Source organism: Acanthopagrus latus, chromosome 13 (genome assembly GCF_904848185.1).
Source record: "Acanthopagrus latus isolate v.2019 chromosome 13, fAcaLat1.1, whole genome shotgun sequence".
In the NCBI taxonomy this organism is placed as follows: domain Eukaryota; kingdom Metazoa; phylum Chordata; class Actinopteri; order Spariformes; family Sparidae; genus Acanthopagrus; species Acanthopagrus latus.
In genome coordinates this window covers 14,848,726-14,867,799 of record NC_051051.1, presented here as the reverse complement: position 1 = coordinate 14,867,799, position 19,074 = coordinate 14,848,726, and the positions used below count along the sequence as shown (strand labels likewise).

The 19,074-nt window shown below is 42.2% G+C and overlaps 1 protein-coding gene across 9 annotated transcripts in view; it reads left to right on the top strand.

The window, feature by feature from the left end:
- Window positions 1-19,074, top strand: part of dscama (Down syndrome cell adhesion molecule a) — a 110,143-nt gene that overhangs the window by 88,673 nt on the left and 2,396 nt on the right. For 5 of the 9 annotated variants that reach the window (XM_037120338.1, XM_037120334.1, XM_037120335.1 and 2 more), the window contains 21 exons: window positions 4,203-4,399; window positions 4,773-4,869; window positions 5,021-5,149; window positions 5,395-5,562; window positions 6,208-6,278; window positions 7,069-7,312; window positions 7,694-7,840; window positions 10,658-10,813; window positions 11,255-11,388; window positions 12,103-12,256; window positions 13,106-13,223; window positions 13,327-13,490; window positions 13,863-13,961; window positions 14,073-14,261; window positions 14,834-15,124; window positions 15,962-16,138; window positions 16,230-16,260; window positions 16,375-16,505; window positions 16,618-16,776; window positions 17,736-17,933; window positions 18,099-18,401. In XM_037120338.1, coding sequence (XP_036976233.1) covers window positions 4,203-4,399; window positions 4,773-4,869; window positions 5,021-5,149; window positions 5,395-5,562; window positions 6,208-6,278; window positions 7,069-7,312; window positions 7,694-7,840; window positions 10,658-10,813; window positions 11,255-11,388; window positions 12,103-12,256; window positions 13,106-13,223; window positions 13,327-13,490; window positions 13,863-13,961; window positions 14,073-14,261; window positions 14,834-15,124; window positions 15,962-16,138; window positions 16,230-16,260; window positions 16,375-16,505; window positions 16,618-16,776; window positions 17,736-17,933; window positions 18,099-18,401 — 3,357 coding nt within the window. The remainder of the gene's footprint in view (window positions 1-4,202; window positions 4,400-4,772; window positions 4,870-5,020; window positions 5,150-5,394; window positions 5,563-6,207; window positions 6,279-7,068; window positions 7,313-7,693; window positions 7,841-10,657; window positions 10,814-11,254; window positions 11,389-12,102; window positions 12,257-13,105; window positions 13,224-13,326; window positions 13,491-13,862; window positions 13,962-14,072; window positions 14,262-14,833; window positions 15,125-15,961; window positions 16,139-16,229; window positions 16,261-16,374; window positions 16,506-16,617; window positions 16,777-17,735; window positions 17,934-18,098; window positions 18,402-19,074) is intronic. The other 4 variants (XM_037120336.1, XM_037120337.1, XM_037120339.1 and 1 more) reach the window with 4 other exon arrangements.

The following is a 19,074-nucleotide window of genomic DNA, read 5'->3' as shown; positions in this document are numbered from 1 at the left end:
AAGTACGAAGAAACAAGAGAAAAGAGAAATTCATACCTCATTAACATAAAAACCCAAGAAAAAGGACACATTTTTAAAGGAGCTCTGTGCAACTTCTATATTAACAATAGCTACTGTTGCTCTCTGTTAATGGAGTGGCGAGAGGCACTCAGACGAAGAAGTCGAGAATGTGCATCAGGTCACATCCTTGGAGCTACATGGTTCAGTCCTTTTTGTTAATAAAAAGGAATCTGCCTCAAATAAAACAAAAATGTAATCCCTTTTCATCACCTCTCACTTCTTGTTGGAATTTTCACTGCTTTCTTTCTTTGATCACAGATGAATAGCCTCACACTGAAGTAGTATTCTGCTAGAATTTTATGCTATAATAAATCTCCTGACTCTTTCGTTTGGATACTTCTGTTCTCCACATCAATAACACCAGTTAGAAGAGCTAGAAACATTTTCTGTTTGTATCTCTTTTTTGGCCCTGCATTGCGACATTCAGGGCGTGATTGTGTAATCATCATCATACTCCTGTGAAAATCAATGGCAGGTCCATGTTCTATTCCTGGATACTAGAAATGGCCCTTTTTCTAAGAGTAGAGACTGGAGAGAGAGAGAGAGAGAGAGAGAGAGAGAGAGGAAGGAGGAGAGGGAGGGGGGAGGCGAGGCGGGGAGAGGAGAGGAGAGGAGAGGAGAGACTGTCCGATGCTGGTTGGCATGGTAACCTGGCCAGGTGAAAGGGAGCCTGGGAGAAGGGAGGGAGAGGGGGCTTTTGTCTCACGGGAGTAGCCTATCAGCAGCCAGCCTATCCCCCACAATCCCCTGCAGGCTTAAGCGTATCATCACTGCCCTCTGGGTTGCTGTGGTGGAACAGGGCTCTCCTCACCTTCACATAAAAGACACATTGTACTGTGCAGTAAACATACACTACACTCTTTCGAAAACTGTAATGCTGATGTCTTTCTGTTATTTATTTCTGTGGTATTAATATTACATATTCAGACACAGCACCAGATTTCTAGGAATGATCTTAGATTGAGAAATAGTTTGGAATTGCAACACAATGGCACACACCCTGTTCTCCCTACACATCACGTCCATTTGGTTTCGAAGGAATAGTGTTGTTCCTGTTTCTGTGTGTGAAGGACAGTTAGCAGTACTTAGCCATGTTTTAATGCTTCATTTGACCATGTCCTATAAACCTGGATTTAGTCTTCTCTGGACATGTGCACACAGCAAGATATTAGTAAAACAGTGGAATCCAGCAAGGCACATAAACAAGGATTTCCATGATCAGATGAACTAGAGATGAGTGACAGTGATTGAGCTAATGCAAGATGAGATTTAAGATTAAATCACCTTTTTCTGTCCAACAGCTGAACCCTGTTTGCTGTGTGTTGTGTTCAAAGGTTAAATTAGATATCAGGGGAGTTGATGCCTAATGAGACGGGGGACTCCCTTTTCCTCCGTCACCTCCTCTCTTTCTCTTTTCTTTGTATTTCTCTCTTCACTCCTCCCTGCAGTCCTGTTCCCATAGTTCCACTGGATATTAAAGAAATACATCAGCACAACAATTACCGGGCCACAAAGTGCGCCTCAGGGCTGGCTCAGCTGGGTTGCCTGCACGCACGAAACGCACAGACGTGCATATACATAGACACGAGCTGATGCATGTACAAACACACTTACACAAACACGCCCTGTCTCTGAGTCCTCTTCATGTGGTAAAGACACTACGATCTTTGAATGTTTGTTTGCTGTTGTGTTTCCGCTTTCTTTGACAGTCATGAGTGCGATGACAGCGTGCAGCTTGTTGGTGTTCTTCTTCTTCTTTTTTGGGAGGTTGCAAACCAACTTTAAAAGTGCAGTCTTTAAAGTCAGTGAAAGCAGCTTGGCTTCATAGAATTGGATCTATTTATATATTTATCAACAACATTATATAGTTAACAATTCAATATACCCAATGCATTTTGTGCATACCCAACTTGTTTGATCCGTAGAGCACATAAAATAATGGGGATGGACAGCTCTTTGGAACACTTAACACACTCTAATTTATCTAAATGGACTTGCAATTTCTATAGCGCTTTTCCAGTCTACTGACCATTCAAAGCACTTTACAAAACCTGTCAGATTTGTATTTCATGTGTGAAGTAGTCCATCCAGTATCATGAAAATAACCCTGTAATTCTGCTTTCTATTCATCTATTGCCATCACACCTGATTCTAACCATAGGATGACTTTAAAAGTACATATATACTTTTTATGTCCTTCACTGCATTGTACCACTCTCACTCTCTTTTCACTTTTTCAGCAATTTAATAGCTACCTTGAATCTAATGACGCCACATGTCTGTGTTGCATTGCAATCAATACATTTATATAATTTATTTTTCTGTTGTCTCCCAAATGAAGAGCTGTATTCATGCATGTGCTTTGATTGGCTGTCAGATCAAAATCAACCCCTTCAATACCCCCACACCAAACCTGTGATGGTGACTGGTGAACTCCAAATCATATTTCTACATCAGTAGCTGAACATACAGAATTTTGGCCCTGTTTAGTTTTTTCTTCTTTTTTTTATTATAACTTATAGTAAACAACATGTGAAAATTAAATATAACCCTGTCTGTTTCAAATATTGTAATGATTTCCATTTAAAAACTTCAGTACACATTCACCGTAATATAACTCAGTATTATGAAAAAGTTGTATCATGATTATTGCAGTATTATTCAAATGTTTACTTTGCATCCAAGTCACATCAGTCCAGCATATCAATAATATCTGTTGCCTGTGCTATAAAACTGTAAGAGATCTTGTAAACTTGTAGAAGAACTGTAAAAATATGCTTTTAAACACAGATATACTGTAATATACTGAACTTCCCCTTGAGATCCAGGATGCTGAAAAGTCTTTAATGTTCACAGTTCAGACTCTACACACCTAATGGGCAGAACTGTCTTGAGCTTTTCGCCGCCCCTTGCTTTTGTCACCTAGCACAGTATCTCATTCTACATAGGAGTGTCAACAACATCGCCCCGCGCCACCTCTGAGCCTCTTACATGACAAAATGAAAGTGGCTGTGCACTGAAACGATAACGTTTAAATAAAGACCGAGCAGTTATGTTTTTTTTTTCCCCCCCGTCAATTTTCCAAGTGTGTCTCACAAAAAATTCATACTTGTCATGCAAAATAAATCAGCGTTCTTTTCTGCAGCCGAGCCCCAAATGGCTGCAGAGTGAATAAGAGATGAGGCTTAAATGTTTGCAACCTCTTGCCTGACACTTCCCATCACATCACTGAGGTCACGCTTAGCGTGTTTGTGTGAGTGCGAGAGCGAGCACACACATTTGCCTGCGTGCACGAGCCTGTGTGTGTACATGGGTGTGAGTGTGTGTGAGCATCAGGGAGCATAGGGTTGTTATACACTCCACTGTGGGTGTAATGAGGCATGTATGTCGTTAGTGTGTGTATAGTGTTGTGTCTTCAGAGTGTTGTTAGAGCATCGCCGTACCATTTAGGAGCCTCAGATACAAGATACATGCCAAGGCTGCTTGTTGCCCTCAGCACAACATCAGAGGGAAGCTGTATGTTCTGTAGATACAAAGGTTTATTTTCAACTTAGCTGCTATACAACATGTTCAATTGTTTGTGTGTTTTTATTTCACAAATGGCAGATATTGAGCTTTTTTGTATCACAGCTAGATAAACAGATGAACTTAACAACTGAATTGAATTACACAACAGGTCACACGACTAAAATATCACAAATGAGGATTGCACTTTTATTATTTACCATACTTAAACTTAAAGCTTAACTCGTAACCCTAACTGAACCAATATTAACCAATAAATTCTGTTATTTTGATTCTGAATTATTGGGGCTTTATTGACTTTCAGGATTGTTTCGTCATATAAATTCTACACTTTTTTTGTAGTGTTCCCTTTCACCTTTCAGCCAGTCCCATGCTTTCTGCCCTTCTCAGTAACCTGCTGGCCAAAAGAGGCCAAGGGCATGAATGCCTGAGATTTGAGCTGATGACAAACCGACTGTCATGGAATGTAACATTATGAGATAGGAGTGACACTGGGAATAAAACTTGAGAATAAAAACACTGGCGTCTGATTTGTAACTCAAATCAAACAACAATGTGCATAATGATAAATATAACAATATACTGTTGTCTTTTCCTCCACCTTATTTCCACACCAGTTCCTGCCATGATCACGTCCTATCCCAACACCACGCTGGCCACGCAGGGCGAAGAGAAGAAGATGAGCTGCACAGCCCATGGTGAGAAACCCATCATGGTGCGCTGGGAGAAGGAGGAACGCATCATCAACCCTGAGACCAGCCGCTACGTGGTTTCTGTCAAGGAAGTGGGCGATGAAGTCATCTCCACCCTGCAGGTAGGAAGCTGTGCTACTTGGAAGTGTAACATTCATGTTGGTTTTATATATGATGCGATGTCATACTTAAAGGTTTTGCCTTGTATTCTGATGCTTTGCTACTATTGGCTTGTTTCGTTGAAAAACATAACACAGTTTTAGACAGGAAAATTACTTTTTTGTAAAACTCATGCCTACACTGAGACCATGACCTGTGATGATGGGTCATAAGTATAAGTTTTGAGAACCATAACAGAGGGAAAGCCTCTAAGATAATAGATATTGGCATTATTTCTTTAACATCAATATGAAATGGACCAGTTGAAGTCCACATGCATATACTATTTTGCATTAGTCCATTTCTAAACTCATCTGATTCTTATGCATCCATCAGATCATGCCCACAGTGAGAGAGGACTCCGGCTTCTTCTCCTGCCATGCCATCAACTCCTTCGGTGAAGACAGAGGAATCATACAGCTAACAGTGCAAGGTATAACTGCAGCCACTTCAACTGATCAAAGAAAACACATATGTACATTTTCAACCTTCAAACGAGTTACACAGAATAGCAAACTGCTAACTGTTAACCCTCTTTTCAGTTACACCAATATAAATGTGTTTGTCTCCTTTGTGAATTTTAGAGCCCCCAGACCCCCCAGAGGTGGAGATCAGAGAAGTGAAGGACAGAACCATTGCACTGCGTTGGACTATGGGTTTTGATGGCAACAGCCCAATAACAGGCTTCGATATTGAGAGCAAGAACAAGTCAGGTACAGGAGACGCATTTATATCTAAAATGAGATGGTCCGATCATATTCTGAGCAAAACAACTACTTCACATCTAGCTTTGGATAAAATGCATGGAGAATGATGTGTTTTGGTTGATGAATTATTGCTGCAGTCACTTTGCTTCAGAGCTTTAATGTAATATAGCCTCCCCTAATGCACTTAGCTAGATTTGACCTCTCCCTTGACTTCTTCAACCCAAATAAACCTCGGCCTCTCCCCTCTACAGCCTCCTGGGATACCGCTCAGAAGACCAAAGATGTCTCACCTCAGCTCAACCAGGCCACTATCATCGACCTGCACCCCTCCTCCACCTACAACATCCGCATGTTTGCTAAGAACCTGATCGGCAAAAGCGAGGCCAGCAATGAACTCACCATCACCACTGACGAAGCAGGTGAGAATGAACTTTCCTTTTTTCACCCACCCAAGAATGTGAATACAGTCTGCAGTGCATTCTGTAAAGGACTAAATCAGGAGCAAACGGTACAGACACTCTCTTTTCACCCTTTATTTTGATGCAACATTATACTGTAATGGTAACAAGAATAAATCAGTTTGTTACTGTGACCCAATGAAACAGTGAGAAAGACAATAGACTGACGTGAGTGAAAGACAAGAGGCATAAGGAAGAAAAAGGCCGACCGAGTCAATTCATTAACAGCCTGGTGACATCAGCACCATTGGCTCTGTTGCATTATTGAACACACGCTGACCCCGCACTAAAAGCAGAACTTTTCAATTAGCGGCCTCAGTGGTAAATGTCACACTACAATCAATAGACTGAGGCTGGACCCCCTCTGCAAATTAGCCCCCCGTCCCTTCATCTCCCATCCCTGCCACCCCCCGCAGAGCACTTCTCCTCACCCTCAGCGGCCACCTATAAAAACAACCACCGCATCCAGACTCAGACTCACTTGACATTTGTTGAGTAGAGTTTTGTACCACAGTAAATCTATGTCATATCTCGTAAATATTTTTGAGACAGTTGTCGGACGTGTACAGTTTTTATGATGCTGACATGTTGGTGATGTGATCTCAGCTCCTGATGGACCACCGCAGGAGGTGCAGCTGGAAGCCCTCTCCTCTCAGAGCATTCGAGTCACATGGCGGGTAAGTTTTCCCAGCTCTGTGTTTTCCATGAAGGGAGTGTGTAGTGTTGTTCAGATAGATACAGTCCTGGATGACAGAGCTGAGCGATGAGCTCTGGCTGAAAGATTATTGTTTCAAATGCTGTCTTAAATTCAGTTCAAGTTAAATAACTAAGTCAATGAGTCTTTGAACTAAACATTTAACCTGCCTCTGCTCAGTTGTACTGGTCAGGTCCCAGGTGCAACTGTTTGACTTTATGAATGTAAAACAAGATATTACAGGAAAACAGCATGTATGCTCAGTTGGCTTTTCCTCAATAGTGAAGGTGTTAAAGAAGTGTGTGTGTGTGTGTGTGTGTGTGTGTGTGTGTGTGTGTGTGTGTGTGTGTGTGTGTGTGTGTGTGTGTGTGTGTGTGTGTGTGTGTGTGTGTGTGTGTGTGCCAGAATGCATCTAAATAGACACCTTTAGGAATATAAACCATGCAGCTGAAGGAGAGGATGGTATTGGCTGCTGTATGAATGCCTCAGCTCAACTGTGTTACTTTTGATTGATTATCATGCTATTCATATATTGTCCGACTGTTGTGAGTGTTGACAAGGTCCTCATTCAGCACAATCAGGAATACATTTGCACCATGTGGCACCATGATGTCAGGGGCATGGGTGAAAAATAAAAGAATGTACCTAATGTGGACCTTGAAGGGCACTCAGGGAAAGAAAACAACATAACTGTGTGAAAAGTTTGCAAAGTAGAAAAACGCAGGGACATTCATCACCATTATCTCGAATAACCCCCGTCTTTCCTTTGCCAGGCACCCAAGAAGCACCTGCAGAATGGAGCCATCAGGGGCTACCAGGTGGGCTACAGAGAGTACAGCTCTGGTGGAAACTACCAGTTCAGTGTGATTAGCGTGGAGACCACAGGAGATAACGCAGAGAACCTTGTTCTGGACAACCTGAAGAAGTTCACCCAGTATGGGGTCGTAGTACAAGCCAGCAACAGCGCTGGGACAGGTCCCTCTTCCACAGAGGTGGCTGCTACCACACTGGAGGATGGTAAGACATGAGGAAGAAAAAGCTCCAATATGATATCTAACTCAGTGAAGTACAGATAATGGGCAGAATATTATGAATGAAACTAGAAAAAGAAGATATGAGTGAAGAACAGCAGGGGATTCTGGAAAAAAACGACACAGGATTCTACAATATTGTTGGATGTTTCATATATTTGGATTCATGTTACACCTGTGTCCTTACAGAAGTATTGCTTACCACAGCTGCAAACGTGCTGTTCTCACAGAGGCACCCAGCTCAGTGTGAGAGATTTGTGAGCTTATATCACAACCTGGTGGAGATCAGAGGGTGCTGCTACTGCACATGGTGTCAGTCTGATTGTTTCTACTGAGAGTTCACTCTTTTCATACTCTTCCCTCTCAGTGCCCAGTCGTCCTCCAGAGAACGTCCAGGCCACTGCTACGTCTCCAGAGGTCATCTCTCTGTCCTGGCTGACTCCTCCCAAAGATGCTCTGAATGGCAACCTGCTGGGTTTCAGGGTCATCTACTGGGCCAACCTGCCTGATGGAGGTACACATTTATATCTGTACACGACTTAAAGACATGAACTCTACACGTACCTATGAAACTAAATATGTACATAGTATTTATGACATAGAAAAGTATAGCATTTATAACATCAACAACAACATAAACATAATTGGATATAAATGACACAGTCCCCAGGAATCTTAACATTACAACAAAGCATTTTGGAAAGCTGCTTCTTTCCTTAAAATTGTATTGGTTTTATTTTATAGGTTCATTACAGGTTTTGTGTCCCCTTGTTCAGATGGAAGGATCCCCACACTGATAGCTCCCAGTTAATTGAATTTAACAGAGTAATGGAGATTTTCATCAGAATTTGTCAAGTAAACATAACAAAACAAGAAAAAAAAACAAAGCTAAATCTGGATTCAGATTGGCTTTGCATATGATTTATGAGAAATAAATGCATTCAACATGTTTGTTAGATGTAAAGGTGAGGCACTCTGTATGTAAACATTACTATTGTTTGTTTTTTAAGAATATTCCACAGGGCTCCATTAACCCTAGACCAATCAGAGCAGAGCTGGATAACACTATCTTATACTACAAGTATCACAAAAGATTACTTCTTATTATTCATATTATATAATAACAAATGAATATATAATATGATATATGATAACAAATCAAAAATGTATTTACAGAGATTCTGTAAAATAGGATACAGTAGTGATATGAATTATCCAAAATGGAAGCAATTCAGCATAGATAAACATAGAAAAAAAATGTAGATAGAGAAAAGCATGAATGGTAATATATTATTGTGCGTCTGATATCACTGTGTTTCTGTAGTTCCTAAAATATCATAATTGATGTTGTTCCAGGACTGTCATTTTAGCATTCAGAGTAAGGTGTCATGGCCGAGTGGGTTAGGGAGAGGACTGTCATTCAGCAGGCCAGGCTTCGCATCCCGTTTAGAAAGGTTGCAGTTACTCCTTTACACTTGGCAGTAGTTTTCTGACCAGCACTTATAGATAATTTATTACAAATACATGTAGAAAGTCTTAGCTTTAAATAATTTGATTAGAATTATGAAAAATATCTGTTAACTTACGGGCTGAAGTTCAGAGCGCCGGTATTTATTTATCCAGTAATCCGTGCTGAATTTAAAGGGCATTGGGTCGAATACTGTGAAAATGCTGTGTTTACTGTCTATAACGAATCAAGTAATGAGGATTGTTATTGATGCTAAAGAGTAGGATATAGCTTATAGTTACCCTGGTGCATTGTGGGTATTTGAGTAACCTCTACTACTGGCCAAAAGTCTGATTGGTCCTGTGGAAGTCAGACGGCATGCCAGGCCATTGTCACATGCTGGATTTGTGTCAGAGGGATGGGTTGTGACAGCACGATTACCTTTGACCCCTGCACTGTCACATCATGTTGGCCTGCCTATAGAACATGAACGCTCAGAATCTGACAGGCAGGATTAGTTTGCATGGTAACAGTCTGTGGCTCCATGGGCCAATGCTCAATTTAAATGCCATGATTTGTAAACGATTTGATGCATGTTGTTGCATATAAATATAGTGGTTCACATTAACACACTCTTGTACTATTTGCAGTTAAGCTGTTCATCGGTAATGATGTTCAGTGTGAGAGAATGTATTGTCATTGACCAGCAGAGGGAGACACAGGCCTGTAACTTTATCCAGTAACAGCAAAAAAATATCCCCAGTGCTTTTAAGGATTTTTCTTGTGGAAGGTGCACGTGTAAAGGAAACCGAACAATCTGACGGTCATAAACTGTGTTATGGCTGGGATGAGCCAACAAACCAACCAAAAAAAGAGACAAAATAGATGCTGCATTGTATTTTGTGAATACCGGTGCATAGAGAGATGAGTTACCAATGCAACAAGCTGCTTAAAATTACTAAGCGTTCCAACAGCTGGGACAGTAAATTGTGTATGTGACAAGTTAATTTCACCTTGATTCCAAAACAGTTTAGATGTTGTGTAATACATAATAAACACCAGAATGCAGTCATTTGCACACAGACATTGTTTACAGACAGAATTTGTTTGTTAGGCCATATAATAATATACTTTTTAAACTATGATCTATACCAGGAAATAAAGATAATTTAAGTTAAGGTAACAACATTGAAGTCATTCAGAAGCAATCAGTGGCATTTCTGGGGGTTAGTGTTAGTACAGCTTACCAGAAAACCTCAAATTCAGGAGAAATTCTCGTACCTTTTAATCAACTAATGGTTTCAGATTGTGTCTGCGCTGTATAGCTGGATATCATGACACAAACACATATACACACACACAGTCATGCATGAAACACATTTACTGTACAGTAAATGTCTGCGAGTGCGATGGGCATTCCAGACATTTTAATTGCTCATTAAAAGCAGGAGAAGAGGAGATGCAGCTGGTCTCGTAGATCTCCAGGGAGAAGTGAAAATAGAAAAAAGGAGGGAGAAGAATACATTGTTAAAAAAGGAATATAATATAAGTCATCAATAATTCAAACCTTAACAGCTGAGGACAGCAGGGTGCCAGTCAGGACCTGCCACCCCAGCAGACCTTGGGTACAGGCTTGTTTAAGCATTGTGACTGACTATGACATTATACCCAAGACTGTGCTGTGACACCCGAGGGACTGACATCTACTTTAATGTATGTGATCTGCTGTATAATATAATAGTCACATGTCTGGATCAGTGGCAGCTTGTCACATCACTGGAGTATTTACAGTAAGAGACCTGCATTAAATAACATCTTTGACCTGAGGTGTGCTCCCTAAATGTAACTTTATTCCTCCTCCCTCTCCTGTTATCTGTCCACCAGAGCTTGGAGAGATCAGGAATGTGACAACCTCGAAGCCCTCTCTGGAGCTGGATGGACTGGAGAAGTACACCAACTACAGCATCCAGGTGCTGGCCTTCACCAGAGCTGGAGACGGTGTTCGCAGTGAACAGATTTACACCCGCACCAAGGAAGACGGTAGGAAGATTAGGTCCCCTCTCCAAATAAAAAGGCAACTGTCACATTTCACTTGCAACTCACCCAAGCTGTTTAACAGATATGCTCATGCTTGTGCCGAAGTGTAAGTTTAACTCGCTGCTGTAGGGCCTCAAGGAATTGCAGTATGTCAGTCTGATATTTATATTACATGGAGATTAGATCAGTTTTGCTAAACTGAAAATACAGCAGTGAATGAACCCCTCTGGTAAAAATGAGGTAAGGAGGCAGCAGGGTCTTAAATATGCTTATTAAGCGGAGAGCTGTAACTCTTGCATGTAGCAGGAAGTCCTGTAGAAAATGACTTTCGGCCATCTGTTATCTTGCTTTACAATCAGTGTAAAAAGCCCCATAAAGATCTTCTGAGTAATAATATTAGCTTAATGTGTGAAATATATCAACTGGCTCATCTGTTCCTTTTAGTCCCTGGTCCTCCGGCGGGTGTGAAGGCAGCAGCTGCATCAAACTCTGTGGTGTTTGTGTCCTGGCTTCCTCCTCTCAAAGTGAACGGCATCATCAGGAAATACACCGTTTTCTGCTCCAACCCACACCCCACGGTAACACATTTAAAAATATACATAATGAGACAGTATTTATAACCATTAAAGTTCCTGTGATAAATTCATAATTTAATATTGGACGAAATTTAGCTGATACTTTGGGCCATCTGGCCATGTGATTCTAAAATAACTTCTATAAGGCTTCTATATTTTTCTTATTAGCAACTAAGCTCATAAAAGGGCCAGAATCAACAATGTGTTAGCCTGTCCTAACAGTTTGAGGCTGTTTGTTCCTAATGAAAAGTATTTTCCTGAAAAATAAAAGTAACAACAAATCATCTATAATCAATATTTTAAAACGGTAAAGGAGTTATTATTACTGTTTGTGAAGAACCTACAGAGAACACCAGGTTGTTTCTGGTTAAACAAAAAGGACATCACAAGCATGTCTACCTAGGGATCATTTCAGTTAGGTTGTCAGACATTTAGAATAACAATCTGAGCTTGTCAAAAACAAGTGCTTTATGTGGCTATACTTTTGATGGGCGCAGTTACACACAAAGTTACCATTTCAGCCTGTCTCATGGCTGCCGACTACAGACAAGCAGGACCGCCTCTAAAACTTATTTGTACCTATTAGTCATGTAAACACCAAAAATCTAATAGCCCAGATATTAGAGTACTGGAATTACCCTTTAAGTGAGTGTAAAAATGTTGATGGAAAACAAGATCAAAAAGTTCTGACAATCCTAAATGTCTTTCCTCATCCAGGTGAGCAGTGAGTTTGAAGCAGCCCCAGATGTTTTCTTCTACCGCATCCCCAACCTGAGCAGGAACCGTCAGTACAGTATCTGGGTGGTGGCCGTCACTGCTGCAGGCCGCGGAAACGCCAGTGAAATCATCACAGTCAAGCCCATGGCTGAGGGTAGGTGGAGTTGAGCTTTGGTACAGTTTGATAGGTAGTGCTGAAGAAACACTACTGTGTTCCACATTAAATTTCCCTGATTTACTGGTAAATTAAAAAACTAAGAAGTGACCTCCTAAAGGTTTCTATCAGACTGTAAAAGAGGTCGATGGTGTCCTCATCCTGGCCGGACTTTAAGTGCAAGGATGCATAACTGTGGGACTCCTTCAGGTTAAAGCACAAGTTCTGTATAGCAACGAGGAAGGAAATTTTACAATTCCGAGTTTACCATGTTATTGCAGGAGGTCCAGTTGCTAACTTTTAATAACTTCTTGAAAGTCAGTTTAGTTGAGTGTACGGTATTTTGAAATGCAAACAGGAACCCTCGATGTGGATTGCACTGCTTCACCTTTTTACCCCAACTCACTTGACCCATGTGGATTCCCGAGAAAGTAGTCAGTAGTCATTCCTGGTATCTCCTTACAAGACAACAGGTGGGGAAGCATCAGTTGAATGTGAATTAGCCTGCCTTTGGCCCTGTCAACACTTAACATGGTTGGCGAGAGCTGATAAGCTGATTGCATACACTGATAGACTCCCTGGTGTCTGGAGTCAGGACCCGGAGTCCTGTCTAATGTCCAGGTGATGGATGGTCTCTCTTCTCTGCCCCATTGCTAAGATAGAGAGAGAAACACCATCAGATTGTGGCCCCTGACGATGTAGCACTGACTCAGTGAGCTGAGTGGTTAGCGAGGAAATGAAAGCACAACAATAGTGAAAGTCTTCTGAAATCATTACGCAAACAACAACACACCCATGTGTTACTGCACCTCTTCTGTTGGCTGATGTGGCATGTGTGTAATTTTGCAGCCCCAGCTCGGATCCTGACCTTCAACAGAACAGTGACGACCCCCTGGATGAGGGATATTGTGCTGCCATGCAAAGCAGTGGGCGATCCATCGCCGACCATCAAGTGGCTGAAGGAGATGTGAGCACAGTACAAATTCAAACATACAGCCGAAGTTGTGAATACCATCTCCACAGCAGCTGACGATAAAAACGCAACATTAATTCTTACATGTGTGTTTCAGCAATGGAACCCCAGCACCTGTTGTGATTGACAGCCGGCGGAGTGTCCACGGTAATGGCAGCCTTGTCATTCGCACAGTGAAAGCCGAGGATTCTGGGAACTACACTTGTGTGGCCAGTAACAGCTTCGGGTCGGACAAGATCGTCCTCAACCTGCAGGTTCAAGGTAAGAAAAAAAAAACAAGTGGAGAACACAGCGTTTCTGTACCAACTCTAAACAACTAGTCCTCATGAGAATTTAACACGCAGGTCATGTGTTTAACACATTGTTGATGAAGGGTCTCAATCATCCTGGTCATGGAAATTCTAAGTGCTATATCGTAGGCATCCGGACTTGTTTGAGTTTCTTGAAGACTGAAGAAGCCTCTTGGATGGGAGGTGAAGAAATTGAAACCATATGCCTACTATGTAGCAATGTAACAGTAGGAAACATTATTTGTTGGATAGTAATAAGCATCTTGGTTGTACACATCTTCTCTCCCATGACTTGTCCTTTTAATTAATTATTTGTGGACTTTTTCTGTTTTCCTTCCTTCAGTTCCACCTGACCAGCCTCGTCTCACAGTGACCAAGACCACCACCACCTCAATAACCCTCTCCTGGATCCCTGGAGACAACGGAGGCAGCTCCATAAGAGGTCCGACTGTTTTTCCTTTTTCCCCTTTTTTTGTTTTTGTAGCTTGTTTCTGTTTCCCTTCTCAATAATAGCAGAGGGGCTCTCCATTCACAGTCATGTGTTCTTCTCCAGGCTACATTCTGCAGTACTCGGAGGATAACAGCGAGCAGTGGGGGAACTTCGCCATCAGTCCCAGTGAGCGCTCCTATCGGCTGGAGAATCTAAAGTGTGGCACCTGGTACAAGTTCACACTCACAGCCCAGAATGCAGTGGGGCCAGGACGCATCAGTGAGATCATAGAAGCAAAGACTCATGGGAAAGGTATACACAGTTTACTTTTTAGTTGTGCATTAAAATACAGTTTATCATTTAGATTATGAGAGATATTTTTAAGTGCCTCATCAAAATATTTGATTATATTTGCATTTGGAAGAGTCTTGCATCTAATGAAATCAAACTTGCACACTTACGGAAGTTGTATTTGTTGCCATTAATTAACTGATTATATACATAGAAAATTAACTGGTTATTAAATGAACCAGTACACTGCAAAATGTAACTTGTTAAAACCACAAATTACATGATATTTTATTACAGTTGAAATGATGAGACGATTCATGGAATTATTTTTTAACTGCTAAAACCAACCAAACCAAATCTGAAGGTTTGTTGTCTTAAAATAATAAATTGGGTTCAGGATTGAAAGCCTGGCAAAAAAAGACATGTGAAGACATCACATAATTTTTTTTTTAGATCAAGCGATTAAGTAAATATTTGTACGATTAATTGACGATGAAAATAATTGTTAGTTGGAGTCTGCAAGTTTTAACTTCTGCCACTGTTCATTCTTACAATGTCAACACACTGAGACGTTCCTTCCCCTCGCTCTGCAGAACCTCAGTACTCCAAAGAACAGGAGCTCTTCACCAGCATCAACGCCACCCGGGTCAAACTCAACCTGAACGGCTGGAATAACGGTGGCTGCCCTATCACCTCCTTCACCTTGGAGTATCGGCCTGTAGAGTCACCCACATGGACCACGGCACAGCGCACCTCCCTCACCAAGAGCTACATCCTGTATGACCTGCAGGAGGCCACCTGGTACGAGCTGCAGATGAAGGTCTACAACAGCGCCGGCTACGCTGAGAAGAGAGTCAAGTTCGCGACGCTCAGCTATGATGGCAGTGAGTAACACAACAGTGGGGAACAGAAGTGTTGCCTGCTCTTTTCTTTGCGGGGACGGAGTCAATGAAATATCTGTCATGGCCTGCTGAAACTGTGCCTGACACAGTATGATGTGAACACCGAAACTCAGACTGTTGAATAAGAAGAGAAACTGTGATAAAGGACCTGCGCTTTCAGCATATTGAGTCTGGCTAACAGTGGAAGTTTGAAACAAAGAGAAATAAATCACTCCTTCTAGAGGTGGAGGTGATTGAATTTGGCAATAAAAGACACATTTCACGCTGACGCCGGTGGCTGTAACTTGTCTGTGTGTTGCTGCTTATAATACTCCATCACAAGCCTACTGAATGCGACCACATGAGTAGAATAATTTCATGATCCCCTCTGAGATAAAGGGCACAGCCAGCTCATATTGCACCCTGCGAGCTCAGTTGTATTCTGCCATAAGCACCTCTGAAGACCAACCATGTCGCTTCCTCCTTCACCAGCATCCTGCAAGCATTTAGTTATGAAGGATGAGTTCATTGGCATTTAAGTGCACTTTGGCAGATTGGGAACCAGGTACTACCACCAGTTCTGCAAAAGGTCGAGTGCAGGTAATAACAGAATGCAGCAGCCTGATTGGAATCTTAACTTGGAGCTGCTGGCAGTCTTAATCAACTTTTGCACTATACATAATGGTTATTCGGTAGACACAACACAAGTCAAATGGATTTGTTTTTGTGATTCCTACAACAACACTGACAATTGTTTTCTGTCACGTAAATTATGTCTTAAAGCCCTTTTGGATTGAGCAACAGTATTAGGATAACTCATTTCATATGACTTCTGCCCAGGTACCATCGCACCACTGGTGAAGGCACCCAATGTGAGCGAGGACAACTCTGGTGGCGGTGAAGGTCTGAAGATGATGGTGACCATCTCCTGTGTGTTGGTGGGCATTGTCGTAATCTTCATCGGGCTGCTGGTGCTGAGGAGGAGGCGGAGAGAGCAGAGGCTGAAGAGGCTCCGAGGTGAGATGAGAACATCATCGAGCACGACAGAGTTTAGCCTCGATTCTCTTATCCTCAGCAAGTTAACGGACGTTTTCTGTTTGTTTCGCAGATGCAAAAAGTTTGGCTGAGATGCTCATGAGGTAAGAATGTTCAGCAACTTCATCTCAGTATGCACACTGCATTGTTGTCACAGGAGAGTTCATTATGACAGGAGCTTGTGATAATGAAGTTCTCTTTTGTTTTGTGCTCCTCAGTAAAAACACTCGTCCAGCAGAGCCAATTAACAAACAGCAACAGACGCTCCGCATGCACATTGACATCCCCAGAGCGCAGCTCCTCATCGAGGAGAGAGACACCATGGAGACTGTCGGTAAGCTCACCACTGGTGTGTACTGCTGCCACAGAGGGGGCTGCTCTTGTTTGTTTGTTTTGCTTTGCAATGAATACATTAAATGCTTATTAAAGTGCTGAGCCTGTTTTTGCTTGCGGTCCCACAGACGACAGGTCCACTGTGTTACTGACTGATAACGACTTCGGGGAGACCCAGAAACAGAAGTCGTCCACCGTCACACACACAGTCCACTACCAGTCCCTGTCCCAAGCCACCGGCCCTCTGGTAGATGTGTCTGACGCCAGACCAGGAACCAGTAAGTCCAGTACGGACGCTTTTTTTTTTTCAACTTCACAATTCATTAAATAAACATTTGGTTTTGTTTCCACGGCCTTCTCTATTTTCCAAGCATTTCTCCTTTATTTCATTTGTAATTTTCCTCCATTAATGTGCTTTTTGTTTGCCTCTGCTGTACGCTGAGTGCTTTAGAATGAAATGAAACAAAGTCTGCAAGCTAGTTCAGGCTACTTCAGTCACCACCTCACTCACATGGCACACTCTTTACCCTGAAACATAGATCCAGCACACCCTCATGATCTTGTACTTAAAAGGTGTCCTGTGGAGCTTTCTTGTAAACAAACAAAAGTTATGTTTACATTCTGTGTTACCCATTAGAGTATGGATATTGTTATATTCTACATATACTAACCAGACTGTTGTACTTCAAAAAATTTACATAGACAGATACTTTAATCCTGCATTGTTCACTAGCTTTCAGCCGTCTTTACTCTTTAATCTAGAACATTGCTGCATATTTTAGCACATGACTCCCACCTGTATACCAGTGGAATAGTGTGAAGTCATTGGCAGGACTGTGTATCATGACCCCTGTGTGTCAGTGTGAGACTTTGTGCACATAACAATTTCAAACAGGGACCCTTTTGTTTGTCCTAGAGAAGACAACTAATAGTCAACTAGCTCATGAGTTGTGCACACAAGACTGAATATTCAAACTGTTGTCATGATAGTACTTTTTTCCTACCATTTTCACAAAACCCTCACTGATGTAGCCACTTCTAAGCAAGAATATGTCTGATAAATACTTCCAAATGGAGCCTGTGTGTCCTGAAAAGAGGGATACAGGTTTTGGACATTTTGGTTGCAACTGATGACAAATGCAAGGAATTAGTTACTATTACCGTGACTACTATGACCATTTCATTGAGTTCAGTCATGTCCTTCCGACGACCTGCATAAAACACTATGTGTCCTCCTCACCCTCAGACCCTACAGCCCGCCGCACAGCCAAAGCCGGCCCAGCTGCTCGCAACCGCTACGCCAGCCAGTGGACCCTGAACCGCCCACACCCCCCTGTCTCCTCCCACACTCTCAGCACTGACTGGAGGCTGCCCACACCCAGAGTCGCAGGCTCTGTGGACAAAGAAAGTGACAGCTACAGCGTCAGCCCATCTCAGGATACAGGTAAGCGTCACATCTGGATACAGCTGTTCTGAAATGTACACTGTAACTCTGCTCGTCATCTCTAACAACAAATCGGTTTCCGGGCAACTTTAACAAAGTAACATCCCAACAATTCTGCCACTAACTCTTACACTAATTCCTCCACTAACCCCGGCCCATGTCCAGACCGAGCGCGGAGCAGCATGGTGTCAACGGAGAGCGCGTCCTCCACCTATGAGGAGCTCGCCAGAGCCTACGAGCACGCCAAGATGGAGGAGCAGCTGCGCCACGCCAAATTCACCATCACCGAATGCTTCATCTCTGACACTTCCTCAGAGCAGATGACAGCAGGCACCAACGACTACACCGACAGCCTGACCTCCAGCACACCGTCCGAATCAGGCATCTGCCGCTTCACTGCTTCCCCGCCCAAGCCTCAGGACGTCAGCCGGGTCATGAACATGGCCGTACCCAAGGCCCACCGACCGGGTGAGACCACGCTGTCAGAGGCCACAGAGCTGTCTCAGGCTGAGCCCAGACAACATGCTAACCTTTTATTATATTACACTAATAACTTGATTTTAACTTCCTGTCTAATATTGATATCCAACCATGAACTAATACCACCATGAGTCCCAAATGTATTCAAGTTGGTGATCGTATCAGTTAGGTAAGACTTAAAGTCTTCAGGGGAGAGTCTGGGGAGCCATTAAGTCAGAAATTCAATCTGAGTTACATAAAATTGGACAATCTCAGATATTAGACCATTAATATTTCACACCGCTGCTGACAAAATTCATGAGAACTCTCTTACAAAACTAAAGTAGGAAACTGTGGCTGCTGTGTTGAAACCGAATGAGAGTAAATTTGATTACTTTTGCCAACATGTATGATCGAGGTTTTTACGTCCAAATGAGCCACACTTTGTGGAGATGCTAACAGCTCTTAATGAGACACTGAGTCCAGAAAACCACCTCAGCTGCGGCATCCATCAGTACACATGAAGTTCATGTTAAAAAAATGCCTGATAAAATAATTTTTCAAAAATCATTCAGATCTGCAGTTAACAAGTGGTAGTTTTGATAAGTGTAAATGTATTGTGTGCATTCTAAGACACTAAAAAACAGGCTTGATTGGTTTAAACTAATGTATAACATCCTTG